Genomic DNA, 23,737 nt, shown 5'->3' on the forward strand with positions numbered 1-23,737 from the left:
ACAATCTGGCCCCAGTCCCACCTCACTTCCTCCCCACAGAGTAATCACCACCCTCGTCTGCAACCCCATCTTCTGGATTTGGAGCCTCTCAGCTTGGTAGGTCCATCAGTCACCGCGCCTGTCAGCAGAGCAGGCACCTGCCATGGAAGTCATGGTTCAGCCTGGGAGAAGACCCCTCACCAGGTGAGTCAAACGCAGCATTTACACAGCTGCTCTGAGGGAGCCACAGAAAGAGCTACAGGAGCAGTGTGTTACCATTCAGCCTCCTCGCTGCGCTACAGAGAATGCCAAAAACTGCCTTCTGTGCTTCATTTTAGCTTCCAAAAGCTCTTGCCGAGCAGAGAACGAGAGCTAAGGGCTTGCGCTGGCATCCATTTTGAGAAAGTTATCAGGAGGATAGCATGGGAGCTGGAGAGTTTGTGAGAGCTGCTTTCACTAGGCCAGCTTCCTAGGTTCCCAAAAATGCTCATGTATTACAGCCCACAGGAGCTGTTCCAGATGCTCTGGGGTAGTTAACCAACGTGTAGCAACTGCAATAAGAGCAGATGTGTGCTGTAAACTACACCTGATTCAACATGATGAGCACAGACATAGTGTACAGCTGATGCACAGATAACACAGGTTTAATTATCCACAGTTTGATTATCCGGTGTTGACATGGTTTTTATGACTAAATCACCCTTGAGACACCCGGAATCTGGAAATCACAGCCACAGATAAAAATTTCCTTGCAGCTACATAAAGTCACAGTACTTTTCTGACAAATTTTGGCTGAGAGTTTTGAGCATTTTTAACTTATCTGGTTTGCAGTGTATTTTACAAGGAGTGAAGTCTTAAGGCATAAATCATTGGCTTACAGGAAAACAACTGTGTAACAATATTACAAGATATAGAGAACAGGATGCACTTGGGTTCCAGTTTCTGTTCACTGGCTCACCAGAGACAAGGATCATAAATCAAAAATAGAGAGTGGAAATCAAAGAAAAGTAACAGGAAGCGTCAAAATGAAAACCTGGCAGAAATTACCAATAGAAAGAAAAAAAAAAAGGAAAGACTCCAGATGTTTTATTAAAAAATAAAAACCTGGGAAAGACTCAGTGAACAAAAGATCTACAAGCAGAAAAGAAAAAACGATAGCTTGGGTGGGGGCTTCTCTTTCTTTCACACATACAAGCCACGTCTATTGAGTTAAGAAAATACGTAACGTATTAAGAAGATGAGGGAGGTGACGAGGGAAAAAACCACATAAACATCATCTCCCCTTTCTTCCCATGAAGCACAGCTCTGGAAACTGTGATCCTAGAAATATTTCAATCAGGCTTACAATTCAAAAGGTTCATCAAATCCAGGATTAATACCATGAGAGAACTTGATCAGAGCAGCCAGGCTGTAAAGTTGAAGGGGCTCCTTATTCACACATACCTACAGGCTGCAGCACTCACAGTCACACGCCAGGAGCGTGTGAATCCCAGCCCTGCCAGCACCAAGCTCTTTCCTCTGGGGCCATCTGCTGGCTTTCCTGCAGATGCTTCCCAGGACCTTTCTGGGACCACGATTGCTTTATCAGGTGCATCAAAGGTGAACAGTAAGGAGCCCTTCAGGATGATTTCTCAGGAAGCTGCAATCCAAGCTGTGCTGGAAACTGCATCTTTCTTTCCCACATGTCACCACAACTCCCATTGTTGGTGCACATTCTACAATCCATCTTCTGAAGACTTAAAAAAAAAAAATCCAGCCCCACTTCCAATACTTCCCTTGCAATCAGATGTTCTTCCTCCTTCCCCGTGCGTATGCCATATTTAAATGGCCCTATATTTTAATAATTTCCAGGGTAAGGCACACTAAATCTTTCCTCCAACAACTCCAGCCAACATTAATAAATTTGCCTAAGACTTTCAAACAAAACTGTGAAAGAGGAAATTAAGTTGAACACTGACATTTAGAAAGAAAAAGTCATGAACCTATCCATGCTTAATGTCTCTAAGAATCAAACTTAGTCAATAAACTACTAGCTCTAGAATACATTATGTTTTTATTTGTACATGATCATTTCAGGATAATTTTACCAACTGGCATATATTTGTATCATGCTGCCTCTAAACTACAGCATATCATTGTAAATTCCTTTTCAAGTTCCTTAACTCAGGAACGGCTAGATGCTTAAGGCTATCATTAAAAAAAAAAAAAAAAAAAAAAAAAAACCCAACACAAAAAACCAACCCAAACCACCCCAGGCAAAGCAAACATCTTTCTCCCTTTATCCCCCAGCATATTCTACAAGTTTTATGATTGTTTGAACAATATTCATGAACCATATTGTAACATGAAGAAAACGTCAATCCTAGCAGATTCCACACAAAATCAAATTCATGTTTTGAGGAACAAAAATATTGCCTATTATTAACAGAAAATGTGTGCTGACCCACCACTAGCAATTTGCATCTGAAAGGCTTATTACCTTTCAGACTGGGGAGACAGACTGATATGCTTTCCAGTCTAAAATCTCCAGTTGCTGTAATTCAAAATGACATAGCTGGTTCTTTATTTTATTTGCCTTTCATTTAATCATTCAGCTTTCTCTACACAGCTCTGTTCCACTGCAGCCACATGTATTCAGATACGAGGAGTCAGGAAAGCCACTTGTTATATACACTGGATCAGACTGCATGCAGTTACATATGAAAGTGCACTGTAAATTTACAGTCCATCTGAGCAAAGACTTCTAAAATTAAGATGATGATTTCTTGTACATTGTTATAGCATCCACTGCTCTGAGGAGAAAAAAATGAAGAACACACTTCTTTAGAGATAAAGAAGATAATGATTTGTTAGAAATCCTTAGCAATGCAGGCATCAAAAGTAATTCTAGGTTCTTCATGCATTATTTTCTTGAATAATGCTAGAAAGCTTTTTTATTATTTCATAATTTTAGAGATGTTTGGGCTCAGAATAACTTCAAATTTGAGACAAATCAGAAAGGTCACAGAATAGAAACCAGAATTCTTTGGTATTTTTGGCATTCTACTGCACTGCAATGATGCTTAAACCTCAATATTAAGTCTTGCAAATCTGTACTGTAAAGATGCTGGAGTCCTTAACAAAACAAGCCCTTTTTTATCTGCTGGCTGGTTGTGTAACATATAAATTAACCCAGTCAAGCTAACAAAACCTAGTGCTTCTCCACAGCCTGTAGCCAATGAAAAATCCCCTCGAGTGACATACCCCAAGACAGTCCTGGAGCAGTGGGAAGTAACATCTGGGAGAACATCTGACCAAAGACCAAGAATGAGGTCTTCATGGTCCTCAGTTGCTTCTTCAACTGGAATGCCTGCAGGGTCACTCTCTAGAGACTTCACATTATCCTTTTTCTTCTTCTTCTTCTCTTTTTGCTTCTGTACCTTGTCCTTGAATATATCACGATGTTTGGGTTCTTGCGGACCACAGAAGAGTTTGTCTTTGCTTAGATGCAGCAAGTCATCTTCTGTTGGGATGCAAATCATGGCATGCAATTCAGGGTTCCCCTTTCTCAAGAGCGACAAGTTGACCCAGACGAGAGCCCTTGGGTAGCTCATCAAGATTGGCAAAAAAACATCTTCAGTCATTTCCTTCTGTCCCAGCCGAGAGATGAGGCGGATTCGCCGATCTTTCCCAGCAGTGGGGTAACACCAGGCTGATAACTGCATTAGTAGTTTCTCACTCCTATTAAAAATTTTCAAAAATAAGCATCACAATTAGTTTTTAACAAGCAGTTCAACAGAAATCCAGCATCCCACATATTTGCAAGAGCACAATTAAAAGAAGCCTTGAGGATTTCTGTAACCTTCCAAGCTGGTACTTGTATCCCTCTTAGCCTAAAAAGAACATTGGTGAGTGGAATTCATGAGTTGTCTTCAGAAGGAAGGAGACATTACTTGTTAACCCCCCCCCAAAGCTTGTTAAAATCACAAACACTCTAAAATCTCCAGTGATACTAATGCAGTCCAGAACTTTCAATGTTTTCCTCCCCTGGTAACCACACAAAAATGAAAGACCTGTGTTCAGGCACATTGCAATACTGTTGCTGCCCTCATGCGTTGCATTGGAATGCAGGGGACTCCATTTTCTAGAGATCTTGTTAAGGAGTGCAAGAACTACCTGTGGTGATGTATTAGGGAAGAGAATGCAAGATGATTTTCACACAATAGTCCTAAAGTCACAAATATGAGCCTCTAAAAGCTCCATCAACCTGGCAGCAGACAGAATATACCAACTCTAAGAACACAGTAAACGCCAGTGTTAAATTCAAGATAATTTAAGGAGTTTTCTTTGTGTAGTCATCAAGTTTGCTGAAGAAAACCAGGATTTCCACTCAACAGCAGATTCTGATTTGTGACAAAACTATTTAATCTCACTGTATTTGGATCAAATAATTCTCCCATCTTAAAAATCAAGGCTGAGCTCACCCTTTCCCCAATTCAATAAATACCAATAAGGAAATAAAACGTGTGTATCATGTTGACATACCTGAGAACAACAAAGTCACTTGTCTTAGCTTCATCTCCCTCACCAAAATCTTGGGTGCTTTTAACATCCTCTGCCTTTAGGGCACCTTCAGGACTTGTTATTTCCATGGTCTCCTCTGCCTCACCAGTCTTAGGGGAAGCTCCTCTGACCGCTTCTGCTTTGGGGTCACAAAGGGTCTGTCCTTCAGTTGTGCAGTAGTCAGGGTGTGGGGAAGAAGGACATAAAAATCCTCCTGAAGCTTTCATTCTTCCTTCCCAGTTCTTGGTCAGCTGCCCCCAAGGACAGATGAAAGGAGACAGAGTGCCCAGCTTGACATAATTTGCCCTTTTTGCAGGTGGACGTCTAAATGATAAATCAAGCCAAGTAGGTAAGAATATTTTCAAAATCAAGTATTTAAAACACAAAGGGAACGCACAATTCACTTTCTAACCTGAACAAGAATTTTAAAATTGCAATCTAGAAAATGATGTTGTATTTCTGCCAGCCATATCCCTTCAGCCATGCTGGAAACATCTACCTGCTGTGACTGACAACACCACCTTTTCCTCTGAACTTCTCCTACTTTCCCCTCCTACCTGGAAGGGGAAGCAACACCTGGTGCAGAGGACACCTCCAGCTACTCCCAAATTCATGGTTAAGAGTTCTCACTGTTGCAGTAAAAATGAAGGCAAACTTCAGAATACCTGATATTTAAAATTAGATCCCAAAATGTAATTCTTAATTTACTTTATTCTTTAACACTTGGTACATGCTTTGACATACTCCTTTGCATTCTCTTACCTCCTCCCGCATTTGCTGCCTAAGAATCTCAAAATTGTTTTGTTTATTTTATTGCTATGCAGCCTTGTTGCAGCTCTATAACTGAGCATGTCTCTGGGAATAGAAAGGTTTAATTTATATGCCCTGTTTAGCAGAATTAAATATATCTAGGAGTCCTTTCTTTTTTATAATACTAAGATTTAAAACACTAGTGAAAGATCTCGAAAAACCCCAAGTCCAAATGAACACCAAAAAAAAAAAAAATAAATTAAGGAATATTTTAAGCAGTAATCATTTTCATCATTCTTACCATCAATTTTTAAATTAATGTTACCGTTTGAATTTTTCAAGAAGACTGGTTTCCAGTTCTTTGGCAAACTGCATTCCTGCCTGGCAGTCTGGAAAATCATTTGGAGTGTGGGGTGTTCTCTGGTATTCAGAATGCTTTAATGCCTCTTGCAAGCCACCGACTCGTACACCTCGATATACCTGTTATAAAAACCAAACACCCAAAAAGCAATGTTTGAACAGATTCCAGGTTCCTACCTGAAACAAAACATTAATGCCCAGAGGGTACTTCCTTAGAAAATTGAAAATCTAGCATCCAAATTTTAAAAAATAAACTTAAGCATGGTTTCTACAGTTCTAAATGCTAATTTCAACCAAAAGCGTTAGTCATGCTCTTTAAATTTAATTCTGCAAAACTATCAACAAAACTGAAGAGAATTTCACAGGTTTTGATCTTGTACATTGCCAGGAATGTTGTGTTACATCGACAGCCACTGCCCAATGTATTTTAACCACACAATAGGTATCACTGCACATTCAAAAGCATAATTTTAATGGCAGAAAGGTATTAAAACTGACACCTAAACACTCAATGCAGGGTGCTTCAAACAGCACCAAAGGAGTATTTAAGCTTAATTCAAACTTTTTTTAAGCTCTCCCCCAAATCAGAGGCAACCATTTTGTTGACAGAGGTGTAGACAGCCAAGCTGGAAAATGGTAAGCAGCAGGAACCAAATTATTTCTCTTTAGAGACATATGGTTGTAGAAACACACAGATAGGTATAGCTTCAGCTTTCTCTCCTGACTCCCCACTGATTTACTACTTCTAGACTGCCACATGGGCATAGTTGTACCCAACAGAAGACGTGGACAGCTATTTGTTTAAGTTTCAAGGCCAATCTTCTGTCATGAATCAGTTCATACACCATTTTTAAAGTGAAATTTTGATCCTGTAACAGGGATTGGTTATACAATGTAAGGTACACTCTCTAAAATCGATTAATTTAAACTAAATTATATAAATTATCAAATTTACTTGCAATTTGCCATCAAAGTCACTTACAAAAGGAATCCAGAAAGCCATGCCCCAGCCCTTTGGAAGATAGATATCCCAGCCACTCCCCCATCCTGGTCGATCTTCTCCAGCCACTTTCCCTGGCTGCTGCACCAACAGTATGGGAATCTTGGATTCACAAGGACCCAAATCAAGGTGTGATCCAGGTACGAGTAACTGAGCTCTCATATGGTTTAAATCCTGAGAAGGAGGAGACATTTCCCATAAGTTAATAACCACCCTTCTTCCCTCTTCCAGATACCCTTCCAAGATACAGAGGAAAGGTGAGTTTGCAGCTAGGAAAAATATAGAAGCAATATATTATACATTTGAACAGAATTTCATCAAAGCATGAAAAATAATTTTAGAAAATAATATTAAGCAACCTTTTTCTCCCTTTCTTACTTCCATAGCCCTTGATAAAGAACAGGTACAAGGTACAATACAGATAAAGGAGGAAAAACAAGTTTTGCAACTTTTTATTTATAGACTTGCACACAAGACTAAATTGAACAGGTGCTTTCAGTCTGTCAATACATGGAGCAAATCTGAACTATGTCCAAGGAGGTGGGAAGAAGATCTGGTCATCAAACAGTTTCACATAAAGCATGCTGGCACTGAGGTTTTGTAAATCACCAGTTGTTATATTCCATTGTACCACATTAAGAATACATTTATGAAGAAATACACCATCAGACTCCCTGTGTTTTATCAGGTAAACATTAAATTTCATGACAGCATAAAGAATACTGTCATATATAAAAAGATGGTGCTGATAAACTGTCATGTGATAGCATAATATTTTCTAAATACTTTTGCCTTTTCACACTATGTCAGACAGTTTGAAAGAGCACAAAATTAATTTTCAGAAAGAATATTTAGAAAGATGTTTTTGCCATACTAATGTTTTCTCTTTATGATTACAATGGTGCCAAAAGTTTATCACCTCTTGGGATTAAATCACCTTTTTATCCATGCACTTTATGGGCTGCCCTCCATTGCCAATGAAAATGTGAAGATAGGAGATTTCAAACCTGCAACAGTAAACTTGAAGTTCTCTACAAATCGCAAGTTATTGCCCAGCACATCCACAGCACAGTGTGCTGCAGTTCAGAAACACAGGATTTCTTTCCTTTTAACTTCCACAGTTCTTTCATCAGAAGAATCGTCCTGGCTACAGCTAAAGGTCAGAACCTTCCTGCATCACTTTTTTCTACTGCAAAAGTTGAGGCGATGTATGAAAATCCAGTTCCAAACCTTTCTGTTATATAAAGCTACAACTATAGTCCAATAGGCAATCCAATAAAGCTTTCTTTTAATGGAATCCATGGTCAATGGCTGTGCAAGAACATTATGCAAAGGCTACAAAAAAACCCACTTCATGTCAGCAGCTGGATACTATGACATTAAGGAAGCTACTGATTAATCTTAGATTTATACAAATTTCAAGAGTCTCTTTCTAAGGACTCTATGAACCATTAGCCATTTCCTCCATGGCAATCAACCAACTTAAATTACCTGCTCTGAGATTTTATTTTCGGTGACGTTCTTACAGATGTCGTGGTCCCAGATAAAGCTGTGAGCACAGTCTGCAGGTACACCCTTCAGATACAGCTGCCTAATTTTATCATTATCTATGAAAGAAAAGAACCTTTAAAAAAATGCAAACAATTTTTGTGCTTTAAGTACCAAATTACCAAAGCCACTTCCGTATCATATTGAGCAGACAACCAAAAAAGTGTATTAAAAGCTCAATAAGCATCACTGCTTCTGGCATATCTTACTAGCATATGTTTTTCCAAATACAAAATATGAAATAAACTGTTAGTGTTAGAAAGACTAACCTGGTATTTTCTCACCAGTCTTCCTTCTTGCAAAAGACACGACTGTTGGCAATGTAAATTAGATCTTTAGATACCACCTTTAATATTCTGGAATCTGGCCTTTCTGGCAGTGTGTGAAGCTCAACAGATTTGGTGAAAATCAGAAAGAGCGACATTACAACACCTGAAATAAGTCTGCCTAAGTAAACTTGTAAGAGAAGCAAGAGTTACCTTTATGAAATGTACATACAGGAAACATTTGTATGGCTGTGACTAGCATGCAACACTTATTTAGTACTAGTTTCCTGCTCTGGATCTTTTCAGTCTGTGTGCTTCAAAGAAGGGACTATTCTTGCTTACATCTGCACAAATCAACAGCTGTGTACATTACTTCAGATAAAAACAATTACAGCTTTAAATGGATTGCTGAAGTATTAAATAATCTTATCTCATCTTCAGTTCTACAATCTAAGGAAAGCAAAAAAATATGTGTACCTACCTTTAGTAATCTAAGTATTAACAGCCTTCAATGTACAGTACAGTATGTAGTGAATGCTGATCCATTTAAGTAAAATAATTCTTATCAAGAAACAATACAATGAACCTATTAATAGGTCTGTGATTAAAAAGTTAGAGTGACTGCTTCTCATTTCATCATCCACAAGGTCTTACATATTAAAGGAACATAACATGTCAGGGTTTGTTTTGGTTTTTTTTTTAATTATTTAAATCTTTTTTAAAAAGGTTCTGCTAATTTTTCCAGATAATGTAGACAAAGACTCAAAGACAGAAGATTTGGATTATTCAGTGGTACTAATAGTATCTAGCAATAGGTACTGCCAAAAAGAACTACAATAATTATTTATTTAAAATCCATAGTCTTTAAGATGCACCCATTACTAAAAGTTGCAAAATCCTTTGTGAGAAATATTAACTACTGCAGCACTTGTGACAGTTTGATGATGTTACTGATACTTGCCATGCATTCTTGGTAATGAATTAGATTTATGTGAGAAGAAATGCAAAAGGCATTATCAGATTACAGTGGCATTCCTTCAAAGTAAGAACAATAAAACCAAAAAGGGAATCATTGCCAATTAAGCAGAAGAATCCCTTCTCTGACCAAAAATTAAGAACAGGAAACTGAGCAGGAACCTAAGAGAGCTCAACACTCCCACAGGCAAATCACATTCTGTCTGGAGATAAATCAAGTATTAATGCCTCAAAAGAAGGAGAAAAAGAGCAACAAAACTGTGTGGTGGTGGTAGGGAATGCCTTCCTGACTCTTATGGATAACTAAGGGGGAAGGGCACATAATTACAAGTATAAGGTGAATACCTTTTCCATCTTCTGTACAGAAAGCATTTGTGAACACCAGAATCTCTTTATGTTAAATTATTTAAACATGTTCTAGTTCCTTCAACTGCAAATTATTCACTGAAAATTTCTCTGCTTTTTTAACATTTATTTCTATTACTACAGTTCAGGCAGCCTATCCTTGTCATATTCTCAGAGTTCTCTGCAATTCCTATATTCTATAATGGCATGAATATTTGTCTCCTCACTATAGAAAGACCTTTTTAAGTCAGTCTCTTTTCACCACCACCACTCATCCCATATCCTCCTTATTAGCCTAAAATATTCTTCTCTAACTTGATACATTCCTTGTCTTTGATCCTCACTGAACCTTATCTTTCTCCTAAGTCAACTATAATTCAAATCACAATCCCAATTCCTCACACCAGTTCTTACCTCTCTCCTGTTTTCTTCAGTCCATATTTAAAGACTTCTGGGGAAATAACCTTACTGATGAATAAGTTGCTGGTAATAGTCAAAGTAAGATGTTAGGGCTAGTATAGGAAATAGGAAGTTACACTACTAAGCACATGAAGCTCATCAACAAGCTACTTCTGCTGGTGCCAATGGTTGGTCCTTAGACAATAGAGGCAGATAGAAGAAGGCTTTGTTCCATTTCAAGCTACTGATCTGATTTGCATAGCTGATTATCTTATCTTAGAAGACAGGCCAAAGGGTTCTCTCTGAAAACTTTCCTTCCTCCCTTCCACAAAAAAAGCAAAAACCAGAAACACTGCCTGGGAGCAGTCTGAGAGCCCTATGTATGCAGGGAGGGTGGGTATCAGGACAGATGGGGACAGATACCTACACCTCTGCAAGAGGTGCATTTACAGGCATGGACCCAGGCTCTGTGTCTGCAGAAGGAACTTTAGTGGACATAACTTTGATGGTGTATTTCTATGCATCTCATTCACTGATTATGTAGAAGTTTCACCATACTATATGTTGAGTGTTTTTAAGGCAGTGGAATTTGTTTTCTCCAGAAAAGACAGTGACAACATAACAGAATGTCAGAAGTGTACACTAAACTGGAAAAAAGAACAGTATTAATGTGCAGTCATGTGAGAACTGACTGCTTACTGGGAGTCTTGACTCCAGTCTGAAGAAATGATGACAGTTGATTTGATTTAATCTGATCAGCCCATGTTCATAACACACAGCTTGCACACATGCATACGCACTGAAGAGAGAAAGTAATTGGGAAAGACTAAAATTACATTTGATTTGTTAGTGTGCTACTCACAGGGAAAAACTACACAGGCATATCTCAGAACAGCATTTTGGAAAAAAAAAAGCCATATGAACAGATATGTATCATTCCACAGACTGCATGTATGACAACCACCAGCAAAGGTGATGCCCATAGCTAAACTTTTCACTCATTTGACAAACAATGCATCTTTGAGTTAGTAAAGTTTATCTAAGAAAAATCAGCTGGCTTTTATGCAACACTGAAGAACAAGAGAGGCTAAAATACATACAAAATGTATATGCTAACATATACTATGCTATTTTGATCTTACTAATACTAATCCTAATAGTTCTTGAATGTCCAAGAAGCAAAAAAACGGAGAAAAGCTGGAAAACACCAATGGTTCCCTTTTATTGCTCAATAAACAAGATGTGATTAAGACAAATAAATTACTATTAACATTTTTAATAGAGGTCAGTTCACAATATTACTATATCTGAGTAAGGTCACAACACAATCAAGGCTCAGCAAGTTTATGTTATTCTAAGGCTCATATAATGAGCCTTTTTTTTCCAGAAGGGGGAAATTAATAGCACTGAAATGGAACTATAGATCTTAAGTCTTTTTTTGGGCAAGTTCTACTGGAAGACAGTGGTATTGTCTGTATTCTCTCATCCTTCTGCCTACTCAACCTTTTCAGTTGTGTGTAACAGTAAGTTTCAGCAGAACCTAAAATAGAAAGTACTATGCCATTTACCTTTCCTTGCTAGCTGAACAAGGACCTCCTCCTTCTCCTAAATAAAAGTCAGAGAGGACAGAAGCAGTTTTAAGTTCATGATGAAAAAGGAAAAAGGCTCAGAAAGAAACAAAAAAAGCAACACCAGCTTTTCTTAGTATTTCTGGCATGGAAGATACTTTGCAAGTGAAAGACAACCCCAGGCAGAAAGATGTTGAAGATGGAAATTTCTACCCAGACAAAGGAAAAAAGCACAGAGGTGCTCCTGACTCCCTATCTTACACCATTACCTCTTTACCATGGCCATCCTTCCTGAGGGAAAACCAGTTCCAGCAGCAGGAGAGAAACTACTGAGATATTTAAAATACCCAAATGCTTTCTGTTGATCTTGCCTTCTTAAACACATCCTCAGAGACTTGACAAGCAGAATGAAAGACAATTACTTTCTGCAGTTGCTAACTCTTCTAGCAGCTCAAACCATTATCTGTAAACAGGTGCTCCATATCTCACCTTACTTCTCAGCAGGAAGGAACCAAAGTAGAGGTCATGTATGCTGCAGCATTTCCAACAGGAACACTAATGATGAGAAAGTTAGCTGAGCAGAACTAATTAAAAGAAAGGCTCTTCTAGATACAGAGGGTAGAACAGGAAGATGTAGGAAAATGAATATAGCAGAATTGTGCAAAGAGCTTAAAGACAGTAACTGAAGTACGTGTTCAACCTGACAAGTGATATGTTAAGACTAGATTATTCTAGTGTCTTGCAAACAGACACCAAGCAAATTCAGTACTTTGAAGTCTCTGGAACTTTCAACTTGTCCTATTTGCTACTTCTTGCTAGCTAGCTATCATGTTTCTCCTATTAGGTGAGGCAGCCTGTGTTCAGTCAACCAAATTGGGAATGCCTACACTGTACTAAAACCCCACTGCATCCTGTGCATACTTTTGCACATTTTTAGAGGACATTCAAATCCATCTGAATTTGAATTTTGCACTGAAACACTGCATAAATAAGTCAGCACTGAAATGAAAGTTTCAGAAGTTATGCCTGCATCTTTCATTTTCTATCATAACCAGCATCTTGGCCATCTGAAATATTTCAACATTGTGGGCCTATAAACCAGAAATAGCGGATATCTTCTTGGAGAGAGAAACAGCATCAGGAAGACTAAACACCAAACAGAAACTTACTATGGAGCTTTTAGCACCTGGTTGGCCTTGCCAGGATTCGAACCTGGATCATCTGTATGGTCAGACAGAGGCTTCCACTGAGCACAAGACCAGCTTTGGTGCATGTCCCTCCCTCACAACTGCTGTTCTAAAACTTATGTAACTTTCAAGCTGTTTCTACTCTGCCAGGGGCTCTGGAAATGGGATATATTTTGAACCAAAACCTAGAGGAAAACAGCAAGAGACAATCCACAGAAGGACAGTAAATGAAAACAGAAGCATAGAGAGAAACTAAATCTCTTCATATAATATAGACAAGGGATTTTACCTTGGTATTTTTCAAAGTCTGGCATGGCTTTTGTCTTCTTTTTTGGCAAATTGACTCGAGGATCTCCAACAGTGAGGCCAAGTATTGTACCTGGCGGCATATCTGATGGTGAGCTCATCCCTTTAAAAACACACAGATGAATACTGAAATGAAACCATCCATTAAGTTGTGAACTTTTTCTGCTCTAGTATTTTAGGCATTTTTGCCTGCAGGAATGTGACACCACTGTAAGCCAGTGACACAATCCAGAATACTCTGTTTAACGTATTTTGAAAACTCACCAATGCTTGTTAAGTGTTCAGTAACAAAAAAGTCAACAAGAGCAGAGCAAGACTTGGTTTGCAATAACATTTACATTCAGCATAGAAGTAAGATCACTGTCACAGACTCACTTCAACCTTTGCATTTGACAAATTTCAAAGAACAACCAACCTTTGTTTAAACAACCACTCTTGTGTCTTCAAGAGAAAGGAAATTTAGAAGTGTTTTGTAAAAGTTTTACTTCATCTCTGCTTAACTGCCCCATACTGGATAGACACCTTGAGTACAGTGAGAGATCTACCAAAGCCAGTTCCTTACCTACTTCAGTGCTAGAAATTGAGGAGATATTGTTAACTTTATGATACTTTACAATTCAGCCCAATACACAACTGTTAATTTAGAAATGAGCACATATGAACAAAGTATAATACTTTCACTTTGGATTGGAGGCTACCATTTTATCTGTGGATGTATTGTACAACCTGCTGTCTTAATTTGAAGTGTATGATGAGAGAGAGTGAGAGAATACATCAGACCGCATATCCCATCAGAAATCCCAAATCTAAGTTCATGAAGATACCAAACAAGATTCAGTTTCTCTGTTAAGAGTTTGAACTACACAGATGATTTAAATTCCCTTAAATTTCCCCAATGTAACATTTTTCAATTCTTTGCCATGTCCTGGCAAGTACCTAAGCACATTCTCAAAGGGATCACTCTCTTGATCATGCAAAAAATAAGCATGCCCAAACTGAAGTCAACTTTATTAGCATGCCAGTTTTGACCATTATATTTTAAGCTTCCCCCCCTTCCACCAAGAGTACCCACATGCCCAAATACCTTCCAATAGCTCAAAGATAGAACTTTGACATTGATGAAGAGATACTTTTTCAGAGTCCTTGCAGTTTTCTACCCACCAGTTATTCAGTTCTGTCTCTGAATCTGCCATCTCCTGGAAAACAATGTATCTAATTAAACTCACATGGTTATTCATTATTTTCTATCAGTATGAACTCACTCACAGTTTGCTTCAACCACTTAAAAACTACAGTCACTTTCTTCCTCTTCAAGTTTTAAACCAAAGTATCTTTTTCCTGATGAAGTGTAGTCCTATACTTTACAATAATCTCTAATATGCTGTACAGTTTAACCTGTGTTCCAAAAATAAATAAAGCAATCTACAACACTTCCTAATTCTGTCATTAATTATTTCTTACAGAAAGCCAGAGATTTCATGGTGTCATCATGTTTGCTTCAAGAGACAAAATAAACCCCAAACCACAGTGATGCTATATGCCAAGAAGTGGATGATAAACCTAAATCTTGGAGAAATTCCTAGCTAACTGAAAACACGTAAGTGTTAAGTACCTTACATGTCTTGCCTCCTAGTTCTAGGTGCTCCAGCTCATTGCTTGAGAAACAGGATGTATGGTTTGTCAAAGAGAATATGAATTATTCTGGACCTCTCAGAAGAAACTACACAGCCTGCTCAACAGCACCACTGTTTTTATTTTCTTCCTACTACCACTTAAACTCCAGGTGGGAGTTCTTCCTGAGATCAGCATTAGTCAAGAGGCTCAACAGAGAGAAGCCACAAGGGTGGTTTTCATAAAGGCTAACAAAAGGTTAGCCTTTATGAAAGGCAAGGCTAGATAATTTATGGGTCTTTCTAGCAAAAAACAAGCTTGCACATTCTAAGAACATTACCAAAATTAAGACTAACATCCAAAGTCAATTTCCTTACTGTTTGGACAGAAGCTGCTTTCAGGGTCTCTGTAAGGACGGAGTGTGATAATGGGCCGATCAGGCGGTATCTGAGAATCTCCATGCTTCTGTCACTGAAACAGGAAAGCTTCAGGTGAATGTACAGTTGTACAACACTCATTATTTTCCCCAGTACTGTTAAAACAGAAGTGCAGCTATGTTGTGTGGTTATGGGCCACAGTGTCTGACTTTACTGTGAACAAACCTGATTACAATGCCAGTAGTCCGTGCAATCCAAGAGTAGGCCTGGAATGGATCTCTAGTGCCGTCACCAATTATTTTTTTCACTGGCACAGCTTTTTCTCCTTCTTTATCCTCTTTCTTTCTTTTATTGCCAAGACTCCTAACGACTTCCGCTTGTTTTTCCTCTTGAATTGATGTTGTAACAGGCTCAGCAATACACATTTCTTCAGGCTCTGAACACTGAAAAATTGCTTTTAACTCCCTCAGTATGTCCTTAAGAAGAATGAAGTTTGGATCAGGATGATATGCAGTGCACTTCAAACCTCAAGTATACTTTTAAAAATGATACTCCATTATTTAATTTTCCTATATAGATTTCAAGGAATACATTTTAATTCTGCTGAAGTCAAGGACTTGCTAAGAAAAGCTGAAAGTAATATTGAAAGTTGCTAAGAATTTGTTCTCTTGCAAATTAATATAGGAAGAATTGCCTGTGCACAACATTTTACTTTTCTCATTTTTGTTTTTTCAAAGCTGATAGCTAAGTATCAGATTATGATTATCTGTGATGATACTGAACTTAGCCTGCTGGGGGTGCCAGTGAAAACAATATGAATCAAGGAACATCATACTGGACACATATCCTGAAGCAACTGACTTTTACAAAACTTTTACAGAAGCTTAAACACTAAACACCTCAGCAGCACACACTTTCAGTACAAGCTTTAAAAAAACAAGCGAAAACAAGCGGTAGAACATGAATATTGATAGAGTGGAAATAGTCTTCCAACTTTTAATTCCTGAAGTCCTGCGTTATACCCAGTTCTTCCAAACTTTTCAGATGATCTCTTCAGCATTAATAATGCACAATACATAAAGAGATAAGAGTTCAACTATATAGAAAAAAGCACCTGCTTGAGAGCTGGATGCACCCAGATCCACAACTGTCTGTTTTCAGACCCATCCCTGGGTTTCCAAATAAATGTAACAGGACCAAGCATATCCTCAGGATAGCGATCTGCTCTGTAAAGATGCAGGGAGCCCTCGAATCTTCCAGACAGACAACAACCCTCTTGAAATGTTAATCCTTAAAAAGAAGATACATATTGAAGAACAAAATAATACGTTGTTTAATAAACAAAGTAAAATGGAAATTCAGTCTGACTGCTGAGCGGCTAATGTTGTACCATAATTAGCTTATTAATAAGTCACTGAAACGTCTAGTCCTCCTATGACATCTTAATTACTTTTCACTCAGATTCACAACTCAGAATCAACTCTGTCACTACTATCAAGACTAATACATTATTTAAAAAAAAAGAAAAGGATGGGTAATCCTTTAGTCTATCTCAAACCTTTATTTTGAACAATGGAAATTTTACCTGTGTCAATGCTACATATTCGAGCAAGTTGCTTCAGAAGCTCATTCTCTTTGCCCTTCAACTCCAGGCAACAATAATACGATAAGTCCTGAAACAGTATGATAATATCCAAGTGAGAAAAACTCTTTAAAGTGAGCCTGGCAAGAAAGAACCAGACAGGGCTTCACAATTTACACTTAAGAATTTTTTCATTCTCTAAAACTTGCTGAAGTTAAATAAGTTTCTTTTTAACTTAAAATTAACAGCTGTAGAAGAGTGGTGAGGCATGTCTTATATAAGGGTCAACCTGCCTCTCAAATCAACAAAAAGGACATAAAACAAATTCTCTCTCCTCAGTTGCTGCTCAGGTAGATGATATAAGGATTCACTTAATCTCTTAGGTCTTGAGAAAACTTAAAATGTAGTATTTCGGTCATAGTTACCATAAGACTCCTTTAAAGTCCATCTTATTCTCTCTGAAACTTGCCACACTGAATTATTTAATTATAAAATGATCTATTTCATATTTAGCAGTCTTATTGACAGCTGACATAACAGTACTTCAGAGACACAGAAATATTCATTATACCCAAGCAGTTGATTACCTCACCTTGGCAAAATATGAACTAAAACATGTAGATGTGGTACCTGAAGAAGACAGTGCTTTGTCATGGCTCGGTAACAAGCCCTGTAGCTCTTCTCTGTAGGGCTGTTTCCTAAACAGTATCCCCATTTCTTTACCATATGAAATCTCTTTGCATGCCAAATATGGGTTTCCAGCCAAATATTCTTTCTTTGCCTGTGATTAAACTCGGCTACCAAATTTATGTGGCGTCTTCTAGCTTTGCGGCATTTAGTCTTTGACTGTTCTTTTTTCTGATGCACAGCTTTCTCTGCCTGTTTTTCAGAAGAGAGGATATTGAAGTAAATCTCAGGAGAAAAAAAAAAACTGAAAAGAAAATGGCTAAAATATAAGAATACAGGAAGCACTAACATTAAGTTATACCATGCTGGATCATTCTTGAGGGTAACTAACTTTGAAATTTTCTATGCAAATCACATGCACAGAAGTGCATCAAAGTTTGACTGAAACCATATATAAAACAAAATCCCCACAAATTCAGAAACTTAACAGTGAACAGTAAGTACTGCTACTTCCTGTGTGAAGTTTTTGCCACACATCAGCATATTCACATGAACAAATCAATGTGACATGGAAAATGCCTGGAGATTTGAGCTCATACAGAAGCAGTTCAGACCCTCAGATGGACAGTAAGGACCCTATCAGTTCTACAACACGTAGAAGCAGATGAGAGAGGACTGTGGCAATATCTTGACAACCATAACTAGTCAATGTCTGTACTATAACACGTAGATGCAAAACTAGAGAGGAAACCTCAATCAATGTTTTTCTTTTTGTGAAAAAAAGTGGCACAAAAAAATAGGACTATAAGACATACAAAATGATTCTTAGAATATTCTTTGCAAGCTCACCAAGAAACACTTGGCAACAGACCACTGGTTATAAGACTAGCAAAGGAAAGAAAATGACAGAAAATCAGTGCCAAGAACACTAAAAACAATTAAGCAACCCATGAAATCAAAATAGAACTGAAAAAAAAGAGAAAGTATCTTTCCATCAGACACACCATGCATAACAGAGAAGGAAATACAAGCCACTGGATCAGTGATAGGTGACTGGTTCAGAAAGGCAGATAGAGAAAAAGGGATGTGGAGAAACAGGGATGGGAGAGCACGTGTGAGTGTGTACACAGAAATTAGAAAGGCTGTCATATGAAAGGAGTTAAAAAAGCAGGACATAAAAGAACCAAACATAAACATTAGAGAAATCTAGATTTAACAAGGATAACACATAACTAACAATGCAAGACAACCTATGCCTTCCTCCTGCAGTTCCCAGAAAACAGGCCCAAACTGCATGTCTTGTCATGCCTGACAAAGCAAAAAGAAAGTGAACCAAAACAGTAAAATGAGATACAGGTTGTGAAGATCCAATAAAACACCCTAAGAAACATGTGATTGGTGCACACACCAATCACATTTCACAGGGAAGTCTGCAAAACAATTTCTGAACCATAAGCAATCATCTTCAGGAACTCAGGGTGGAGGGGGCAAGGTGTCAAAGACAATGCAAAGTGGGGAGAAAAAAAAAAAAAAGGCATTAAATAAATTTACCAGTCAACATTAATGGATAGAAAATTTACCAAGCAAGCTCAATTGATCACAATTTTCAGTGATGATAAAGTGATCAATGCTAAACACTGAGAAGATAATTTCCAAATTACATCCTGCTGAACCAATTTTTAATGTTCCTTTTTAAACATACAGGAAAGCCAGAGTGAGTAAGAAGCAAGTAACCCCCATAGGCATAGTCTGACTAAATGCTGAGATATTGCCACAAAATGAGTTTCATGGGCTGTTAGGACTAGTCAAAAAGTCTTAAGCTGCATGCAGCCTACCAATAACCCCAGTGTACCTCCCACATTTGAGCTGTAACACCGCAACCATCACATCAGCTGTGCTAGACTGAGGTCACATCCTAAAGCTATGGTGGGCTGCAAGGCAGACAGCTCTTACTGACGACTCTTGGACTATCTGGGACAAATGCATCACCTGAACAACCTCTCCTGCAATGGACTCTTCTATCACTACTCTAATAACCTTTCAAAATGTCCAGTAATCATAAAGCCAGGTGGTTAGTGAGACCTGCTTGAGCTACCACCTGAAACTGATCCTACATTTTGAATCCAAATGTCAGTCAAAGTTTAGGGTACTCAGGAAAGTCTGGCAGAACACTAATAACTATAGAGCTGAACACTGTGCTTTGGCTGTGCCCACTACATGAAATGCTGTAGAACACACTCATACCTCTTTCCTGGCCATCTCTTGGAGCCGCCTGGGGAGGCGTTTAACATTGTGACTCATTGCTCGCCTTCGCATGTGCCTAGGCAGCGTCTGGAAAACCAGAGAGTTGGAAGACTTCTGCGAAACCGCTTTCAGCATGGCATTGATCTCAGCAGCACGAGCTTGAGCAAAGGTAGACACTGGAATGAAAAGAACTGCATCAGAGAATGACAAACAGCAAAAAAAACAGAGGAGGATACTGTACGTAAATTAAGGAATTACTCCCAGTACAGCAGATCGATATCTTCTTAACGTAAAAGTAAATACTGTACACTGTCAATGAAGAAATTTCAGTTCTTTACATATCCTGAAATTTACAGATATGGTCAAGCAAATATTTACATCTGAAAGCTGTTTAACCAACAATTCCTATTTGCATTAAATACTTCTTTGTTAAATTAGAATAGCAATTTTTCAGGTGGTATTCATGGAGACGAAAAAATCTTTATCATGGAAAAAAATGGAAGCAGTAACGTATTACAGATTGTTTTAAACCAGTAATTTATTTATTTATTTGTTTTTATTTAACCAAATAAAAATCCAGAACGTGGTCTCATTTCATGTTTATGGAAGTATATCTACTATCAGAACACTGCCACATTTTGCAAAGCTGATTTGCTCTCCTAAATAAGCGTTCTGTTAGATGAAAAGCTGCCTTTAACTTACATCATGAATAAAATCAGTTTCACTGGCTACATTAAAAGCAGATGACTGTCAGTACTCATTTTGCTGGCAAACAGAAACCAAAATAAATATCCCTCACTACAAGCAGGTGTAACTTTTCCACTCAGTAGTCTGAAAGGATCCATTGAACAACAGCTAGTCATTCATTCCAGTTCACAACTACTTCTGTGTTTTGGAGAAAAATCAGGAAAACCAGAAGAACATAGCATCAGTTCTAATTTTTGCTCTTGCACAAAAATAAAGACAGCAAACTTAATCACCAGCAAATTGCCCTGGACAGATAAATTATGACCTTTTCACATATACAAACCTGTTATGTATTTTGGCATTTCCTCAGGTACACTCTGGTGTCCTCCTTGCCATCCCCCTCTTGCTCTGCCTCTCTCTCCTCTATTTTGCCCCTTTGAAAAATATTGGTCTTTCCTGTAAGAAGACCCAGATGACTGATTTGAAAATTTCTGCTGCTGCTCAGAATGAACATCTCCTGGAAGGTTTAGAGATGAAAAGATGTTAGAGAAACACAAAATAGTCTAAGTAACCAATAACTCTATTTGTCTTTTCTTATAAAACTGCATTGCAGACTCCTCCTATTATATTTAATACATGTAACTGAAAAAGCCACCAGAAATCAGAAGAATTAAATTCTTTCTTACAGGAATGTTACACTGCCCTGCAGCAAACTTGTGGTAGATTAAGTAACTTTTGCATGCCCTGAAAATGGTACGCAATTCAGACTTTGCCTCCAAGAGCCAGAGCAAAATCAGTCCATGCAACATCATAGTGATTTTTTTCCTTGTCTTGTCAGAGATTTAGTAACAAAACAAAAGTTGTTTTTTTCCGCTTGCCCCTTGATCTTTTTCCTATAAGCAAATGTATTCTTGCCTGACACATATTTCTTTTACAGCAGTATATAAGGTAAGCATGATACTTGTATGTTGGTGCACTAAGTTACTTCTCCGGTACAAGCACTTAAACCAAGACTGAAATTAAATAACTAAAGCCTACAGTAAAGCTTCCTAAGGAACAGACATACCTTAGGAGTGCTAAGCCCCTAGAAAGTACCTGAAATTTCAGAGGGCCTTGAAGTCCTTATTCAAAGATCAGTGTATATTCAGCCTAAGTAATATTATATATTAGTTCAGATCACCTTAGTTAGATTTCTAGTACAACTTGAGATATTGTTCTCAGGCAGTTCATGCCAAACAATCTGACTAAAAAAGGTCCAGACAGCCATTTCTAGCAGCCCATCCACTACAGCAAGACAAGTGCTTGAGAGAACAAGGGGTCCTAGCATTCAGGAAGCCTCTCTAATGAAAATCAACCTGCATGACCACAGAAATGGAGTGAGAGACTGAAAAAAAAAAGTTTTCAGGTTGAACAGCTTCTTAAACAAGCCTGTCCATTTGTCCCAAAAATGCTACCATTGGCATGAAGAACAGCCAGGAGCAGATTCACGTTCAGCAGCATCTCAATTTATGAGAACTTAAAAAGGCAAAGAATCCCCTTTTTCCATCTCAAATAAGCAAGAAATGGAAGTTCTCTGTTCAGCAGCAGTACTGTTGTAGCCTGCTGCAACCACACATGATGCAGAACTGAAGTAATACTGCAGAAAAAATAATTCTGTGTAGAAACAGAAATGAGCTTTTATGTGGAACAACTCCCTGACCTGGTTTTCCACATGCCTGAGAGCAGCACTATTCAGACCCTGAGATGAAGGTGAGAAGGAAATAGCTGGGAAAGAGGGATAGCTGTCTCAGTCAGCAAATCTGTGTAGGCCTACAGCCCAAAATTAACTCATATCATAAACACACCCTTCTAATGAAGGAGGTAAAAACTGTAATCAGAAGACAGAATACTGTTTGGCAAAACAGTCACTAACTTAATAACTAAAATCCCCTTAAATTATTTCAGCTACTACAAAGATCCGTAGTTTTGTAACTTCTATTTGGAATTTTTCTTTCCTGTTTCTACAAAACAGATCTGTAAAACTGCGATACTGACACTGAAGAAGAATGAAATGAAAATATGAAAATCCACACCTTTTACAGAATAAGAAATATAACCACATAATCTTAGAAGTTCCCTGTTACAAATAAAGTTAGAAAAATGTGTTTAATCTGGCAGTACTCCTGTAATGACATTACAAAATCTTCAAACATGGCTGAGCATAATTTGCTATTTGCATATGCACTATTTGCATTCTGTCTGCTTAGGAACTCTTCAGTCACCTAAATACACCGTGACACTTCAGGGTTTTTTTCATTCACTGACAAAGATGCAATTTGTCAGCTTCTGAAGACCTCACAGTAACAAGCCCTTTAGCGAGTGGAGCTTTCCCCAGAAATAATGTCGGTAACAAAATATCTAAATGTGAAGGCGGTGGTGGAAATTGAGATCCGATTGAAGCATAGAGCATGCAGGTCAACCCAAAAACTCGGAAAAAAAGCATCTAGCATACAAGCTGACAAGATCCTTCAGTCTTCAGCTGCAAAGGTTATCTGTGCACAAAATGTTCCAGCAATGAGCCAGGACACTGCCATTCTGGGGCCGTACCCTGCTGCCTCCTGCCAATCCCCTTCACAGATACAGGAGCCCCAGGAGGCAAACTGGTTGGGCATGCAGACGTGAGGGAAACCAGTGCATCTATCACAGCACCAGAAGGCTAAACCAGCCCCTCCTGCAGCTCCCAGGTCTGGCAGAAAAGCAGGGGATAAACTGGATTTGGTATAACATCCAAATTCATTTTATGACTAGAAACTGTAGGGATTCATTATGCAATCGAGGGGATGAGAGAGAGAAGCGCATGTTCACAGGGTGCAGAATAGTTTGGGTTGGAAAGGACCTCTGGAGACCATCCAGTCCAACCCCCCCGCCAAGGCAGGGCCACAATGATAGAGCAGGTTACACAGGAACGCGTCCGGGTGGGTTTGGAACGACTTCAGACAAGGAGACTCCACAAGTCTCTCATGTTAAAGAGAATCCCATATTAATGGGACTTAAGGAGAGCACCAGGACTAAAGGAGTCTGCGGCAGGGCTGGAAGCCCTGGATACACGTTGCGGGCTGGGGAGAAGGGGACGACCCTGCCAACGTCGGGAGGGGCTCCCACAGCCGTACCTGGGGGCGGGCAGGCTCTGCTCCCGCCGCCGGCGAAGGGCCCCGGCTCTGCGGGCAGCGTGACGCTAGCCGGCTGGTTCCTCATCTTCTTGGCTCGCTTCTTCTCCCGCGCCCCAGACATCTCCGGCGGGGTTGCGGAGCCTCTCCGTAGCGAGCAGGGATGGGGAGAGGCCTGCGGTCGGTACAGCCGCAGCCCACGACACCAGCCCCAACCCAACGCTCACTCGCGGCGCGG

General features: G+C 38.9%; 1 protein-coding gene across 2 annotated transcripts; it reads right to left on the reverse strand.

The window, feature by feature from the left end:
* Nucleotides 1-2,071: 2,071 nt before the first annotated feature.
* Nucleotides 2,072-23,727, reverse strand: POP1 (POP1 homolog, ribonuclease P/MRP subunit). Of its 2 annotated transcripts, XM_040086713.2 has the most exons (16): nucleotides 23,503-23,727; nucleotides 20,697-20,870; nucleotides 19,667-19,842; nucleotides 17,426-17,674; nucleotides 16,799-16,886; nucleotides 16,328-16,503; nucleotides 15,439-15,689; nucleotides 15,214-15,307; nucleotides 14,310-14,421; nucleotides 13,209-13,328; nucleotides 8,123-8,238; nucleotides 6,614-6,805; nucleotides 5,597-5,751; nucleotides 4,504-4,845; nucleotides 3,223-3,699; nucleotides 2,225-2,771 (listed from the first exon to the last, which is right to left on the reverse strand). In XM_040086713.2, exons 1-16 carry the CDS (start codon nucleotides 23,621-23,623, stop codon nucleotides 2,729-2,731), a joined length of 2,886 nt encoding a protein of 961 aa, XP_039942647.1. In that variant the 5' UTR covers nucleotides 23,624-23,727; the 3' UTR covers nucleotides 2,225-2,728. The 2 variants fall into 2 exon arrangements, with proteins under 2 accessions (XP_039942638.1, XP_039942647.1); XM_040086704.2 differs by having other exon boundaries at nucleotides 2,072-3,699.
* Between the last annotated feature and the right edge of the window lie 10 nt (nucleotides 23,728-23,737).

The sequence above is a fragment of the Hirundo rustica genome, chromosome 1 (assembly GCF_015227805.2).
Source record: "Hirundo rustica isolate bHirRus1 chromosome 1, bHirRus1.pri.v3, whole genome shotgun sequence".
Lineage (NCBI taxonomy): Eukaryota > Metazoa > Chordata > Aves > Passeriformes > Hirundinidae > Hirundo > Hirundo rustica.